Source organism: Cebus imitator, unplaced genomic scaffold (genome assembly GCF_001604975.1).
Source record: "Cebus imitator isolate Cc_AM_T3 unplaced genomic scaffold, Cebus_imitator-1.0 Scaffold9, whole genome shotgun sequence".
In the NCBI taxonomy this organism is placed as follows: Eukaryota; Metazoa; Chordata; class Mammalia; order Primates; family Cebidae; genus Cebus; species Cebus imitator.
In genome coordinates, this window is record NW_016107324.1 from 11,586,902 (window position 1) to 11,592,202 (window position 5,301).

At 39.0% G+C, this 5,301-nt stretch overlaps 2 protein-coding genes across 3 annotated transcripts in view; one reads left to right on the forward strand and one right to left on the reverse strand.

Moving 5' to 3' along the window:
* The window catches only part of SPG11 (SPG11 vesicle trafficking associated, spatacsin), a 100,396-nt gene extending 98,809 nt beyond the window's left edge, over positions 1-1,587 (forward strand). The window contains exon 40 of the mRNA XM_037744117.1: positions 987-1,587. Coding sequence (XP_037600045.1) covers positions 987-1,167 — 181 coding nt within the window. The 3' untranslated portion in view covers positions 1,168-1,587. The remainder of the gene's footprint in view (positions 1-986) is intronic.
* Positions 1,481-5,301, reverse strand: part of EIF3J (eukaryotic translation initiation factor 3 subunit J) — a 29,049-nt gene continuing 25,228 nt past the window's right edge. For both annotated transcript variants that reach the window (XM_017545816.2, XM_017545807.2), the window contains 2 exons: positions 3,914-3,987; positions 1,481-3,231 (listed from right to left, as the gene is read on the reverse strand). In XM_017545816.2, the coding sequence (XP_017401305.1) occupies positions 3,100-3,231; positions 3,914-3,987 (206 nt within the window). In that variant the 3' untranslated portion in view covers positions 1,481-3,099. The remainder of the gene's footprint in view (positions 3,232-3,913; positions 3,988-5,301) is intronic.

Sequence of the window (5,301 nt, forward strand, 5' to 3'; positions counted from 1 at the left end):
GGGGAGGGAAAGGACAGCTACTCAGTGCCAAAAACCTAAAACGATGGCCAGGCACAGTGGCTCATACCTATAATCCCAGCACACTGGGAGGGTGAGGCAGCAAGATCAGCCTTGGCAACATGGTAAAACCCCATCTATACTAAAAATAAAAAAATTAGCTGGGTGTGATGGCATGTCCCTATAGTTTCAGCTACTCAGGAGGCTGAAGGCTGCAGTGAGCCGAGATTGTGCCACTACACTCCAGCCTGGCAACAGAGTGAAACTCTTGTCTCAAAAAGACAAACAAACAAAACCATTAAAATATCAGAGGTGCTTTTTGGAGTACTAAACTTACTCTAATTGAGGTGAGCATTAACATACTCATTTTTAATGAAATAGTTTATCAAGCACTCCCAATACTAGTCTGAGGTAACCCAGAATCTAGCACCCTCCCCACTATAGGTAGTAGTAAGTGGTGTGTCAGACCTGACAGCCCTCACTCAAAATACAGTATCCTAAGGTGGGTACAGTGGTACATACTTGTAGTCCCAGTTACTTGGGAGGCTGCAAGGGCAGCACTTGAGCCCAGGAGTTCACACCTCTGAAAAGCCACTGTACTCCAGCCTGGACAACAGTGAGACCTCCATCTTTTTTTTAAAAGAAGGGGGTGGGCAGGCATGGGGGGGATAGGGACAATGGCTCATGCCTGTAATCTCAGCACTTTGGAAGGCTGAGGCGGGCAGGTAACTTGAGACCAGTTCAACACCAGCCTAGCCAATATGGCAGAACCCTGTCGCTACTAAAGTTACAAAAATTAGCTGGCATGGTGGCACATGCCTGTAATCCCAGCTACTCGGGAGGTTGAGGCACAAGAATCATTTGAACCCAGCAGGCAGAGGTCACAGTGAGCCGAGACTGCTCCACTGCACTCCAGCCTAAGCAACAGTAAGACTCTGTCTCAGACAAAACACAGTATCTTAACCTGTACATTATGTTTCCTTATCTAGATATAAACAACATCAGCCTACTGACATGGTCATGGAAAACCTGAAGAAATTACTCACATATTGTGAAGATATTTACTTGTATTACAAGTTGGCTTACGAACACAAGTTTTATGAAATTGTAAATGTGCTTCTAAAGGACCCTCAGACGAGCTGTTGTCTGAGGGACATGCTAGCAGGTTAGATGATTTCATAAGTGCCCGTTTTCTTGTACTGTTAGCAGGTTCTGACAGATGTGGTGAGTAGAAAAATGCATTAGAGATCTTTGCTAAAGTTGAACAATCCTGGTACTGTACCATGTCAGTCATTTGAAGGTAGTAGGCAGCGACTAAGAAACTTCAGAAAAATTCCTATTTAAATTGGATTGATTTTAGATGATTGTTCATCTATACCATTTTATATAGATACTAGTATTAAGATCAAAAGCTTCCTCTTCCTCAGGACAGCTTCTACTTTAGATGATCCAATAATGATTAAAGAATACCTGTACCTTCAGATTCCAGTTTCAAAGAAATTTAATATTATTTACACAGTTAAGTAACAGGTGATACATTTTCATTTGTTAGAAACTGATCTTTCTGTAATAAAATAGATTTTTAATTCAGTGTATGTCATTATTAACTGCTAAGGAAATCTTAGCCCTTATCTGCCTTAAAAGAATCTTTCCTGTAATTATTGCTGTATAGTCACTGCTTTTTGTTAATTCTTCAAATCACTTGGATGGTCCTGTTTTCCACTTAGTAGTCTACAGAGTTTTGACGTTCCTATTTCCTATATAAGAGAAATTTAAAACATTTTTTATTCTATCTATCTTAGGGTAATAAAAAAAGACTAACCACACATTTGGTTAAACTGCTTAGAAGAAGACATAATAAAGATTCCCCCATCTATACTTAGCCATAAACTTGAGTTACAGGCTAAATTACTCCAAATAAATAGTTCTAGGTACTTAATTAGGCCTTAGTATCTAAATAACAAAATAATTTCCCCAAATAAATAAGAGGAAGGCAGCCCTATACCTTTGTTGCTCTATGGTGACATTATTAAGGACCTGGCAAATCACTCACGTTTTAAAGCTGTAACTATGTGAAGCATTTATTAAGCTTTAATAGAAAAAGAGAACTACTCCCAAGAGCTGTGTTCTATACTCTCAAAAAAATATCTCTTAGGAGGTAACACAAAATTTAACTCCTCACAATAGTGATTTTATTAAATTAGTTGCTTTATAAAACATTGCAGATGTCATAATTGTTAACATAACAATTTACCAGACTGTAGTTAACTGGTGCAGTTTGCTGAGCATGTTTTATAAAGGAAAGGAAATGCCAAAACCCTGGTAAAATTGTTCCATTGCAGCCTAAGAGAACAAATATAGGTTTCTCAGACACTTAAATCAGGCAAATAAAAACAAGTAAAGACTTCCCCTCCCCCATCTGAAGCACTTCGTCAGTAGAAATAGCCTGATAAATAGTCTTTGCACTCAAGAGATTCCACAACATGTAATGCAGTAATGGAGAGGTTTACCTTCTTTAGCTTCGAAGCTGGAGGGTTTTGGTTAAATTTTATATCAAACTAGTGCTTTTCAGCCGCAGTATCTTCACTCTGAGATAAGCAGTCTTCTTCAAAATGTATTTTTAATATCCTCATGTTCAATTTTAAGACAAAGCAATTTAAATAGTAGGTGCACATCACATGCCCTTGCTGCAAACTGCTTTTCTTGACAAGTTATGAAGTAGTTCAAGGAGGTATGGTTAAGGCTGTATTACTGAATCGTGCTGGTAAATACTACACAATTTTTTTTGTCATGTTGCAACCATTTGTTTCCAATTTAGTGACAGCTGCTATGAAATCAGATAGCAACGATGACAACATTATTAGGTTTGTTTTGAACTATGATTTAGTAGCAACTGAAGTTACCAATTTTAACCCCTTGGCAGCAAGATCCAAGTTCCCTCATTTGCACAGTAGCACCTAAGTTCGAGGGGTTAAATAACCAGCACAAAAGATACTGCACTTCTGATTGTAGCATTTGGCAGAACTGAAAGGAAAGTAAGTTGTGCTACATGTTCAAGGGATTGTGGGCAACAAAAAGATGACACCAGGAAAAGATAAAATGTCACATGAAGTCTTCATAGTCTTGTACATATCCTCCATCATAACCACCATAATCTGCCAGATCATCTTTCATGGTGGCTTTTAATCCCCCTCCAGGAACCACACCTTTCTTCTTCTTTTTGGCTTTGCTTTGCTAAAGATGAAAGAGAGTTAATTCATGAAACTTTATGTGCTATGGGTATCTTATCTGGTACAGCAACCCTCATAGACAAAAACCTTTGGTCCCAGAAACACTAGTTCTATAAGGGACATCTGAGCCTACATGTTTTGGACTTGAACAGGTCTCAAAAAGGTCTCCCAGAGTCAGTCTCCAAAACTTGATATGGATCCTTGTTCCTGCTCTGGATACCGAGCCCTCCAGCAGGGGTTATAAGTTCTTGGTAGAAAGCCTTAACTTCACTGAAGAAAATTTAGAAAGTATGGATAAGTACTCCCAAATTTAAAATCAGAAAAAAAAAAAAAAGCTAACCTTTATTTGACATACTTCTCTTACTTTATTACTCTGCAAAGTGAATATTACTTTCTCTATTTTAGAAGGGAGAAAACTGAAGCTTAAAAAAGCTGATTTGCCTATAGCTATTAAGTGGCAGAGCTGGTATCTGAACCCAGTCTGTGACTTCAGCAATTTCTATTAACTCAGAAAAGGGGAACATGTCTGTAAACAGAAGGACAGTAATGGCACCCATACTCCTGTTCTAGTCTAACTTAAATGTGAGTTTAAGTAATTAGGACAGGTTCTTATTAAAATTGTTGAATGTCAGATCTATAACCCCGCTCTGATTTAACACACATTTCCCTACACAGCTTGCTCTTACCTTTTCTTGCTTCTGTTTTTCACTGCAAAGCACAGTCAGTGAATTGGTAATCTTTTTCAAGTCATCAATTTCCACTTTAAAAAAAAAGGGGGGGGGCATGCCATTAAACTTTAATTTTTAAGCATTTTGAAAAGTTAAAGCAAAATACATATATTCCATATATATCGATCCCAAAATGTACATTCCAAAAGTGTTATGAGAAATCCAATTTGTTCATTGTTAAACTTAAGTGACTTTTAAAGGACCATGAATTTCTCCTTTTTAAACATAAGGTGGCCAGGCACAGTGGCACATGCCTATAATCCTAGTACTTGGGGAGGCCTAGGTGTATAGATCACTTGAACCCACGCATTCAAGCCCAGGAATTTGAGACCAGCCTGGGCAACATAGCAAGACCCCCTCTACTAAAAATAAATTTTTTTTAATTTCTAATAATGACCTGTAATCACCAACACACCACTGCTCAACCAAAGAGAAACTGTCTTTGTAGCTCACAATGTTACCTATTATCCTTCTTAGTCTAAACAAATGGTGGAGAATAACATGCCCCCTCCCATTAACACATCCCCAATAATAAGTGAGAACAGACAAGTGAACATGGAATTACAACTTTTTTGTTTTTTTGAGACAGAGTCTCACTCTTTCACTCAGGCTGGAGTACAGTGGTGCAATCTGGGCTCACTGCAACCTCTGCCTCCCAGATTCAAGCAATTCTCCTGCCTCAGCCTCTGGAGTAGCTGGGATTACAGGTGCTCACCACCATGCCTGGCTAATCTTTGTAATTTTTTTTTTTTTTTTTTTTTTAGTAGAGATGTGGTTTCACTATGTTGGCCAGGCTGGGTCTCAAACTCCTGACCTCAAGTGATCCGCCCATCTGAGTCTCCCAAAGTGCTGGGACTACAGGTGTGAGCCACCTCGCCGGGCCAGGATGACAATTCTTAAACCTACAATGACAACACCCTATCCTATGATGTCTCCATTTTCTCACAAGGGATCTAGAATGAGAAAACTGACCAACCATCTCAGTGTCCTACCAAGAAATAGTCCTGTTCAGTGGATAGCATATCCTTTCATCCTTATAAAATATGAAACTGGAAAGAGACATTAATTTTTAGCTACCAGAAAGTTGTCAGTTTTGGTTAGAGAACACCTCCAAAAACCAGAAAAAAAATAGTACATGCAGAATAAAATATCAACTCTGAGCATATTACTGATCAAGCTTAGTGATAATTTCCCATAGAAAACCTAATTCACTGTGTAGGATTCCCTTTTCTCCATTTTAAAAACTACAAATACGGCCGGGCGCGGTGGCTCAAGCCTGTAATCCCAGCACTGTGGGAGGCCGAGGCGGGTGGATCACGAGGTCAAGAGATCGAGACCATCCTGGT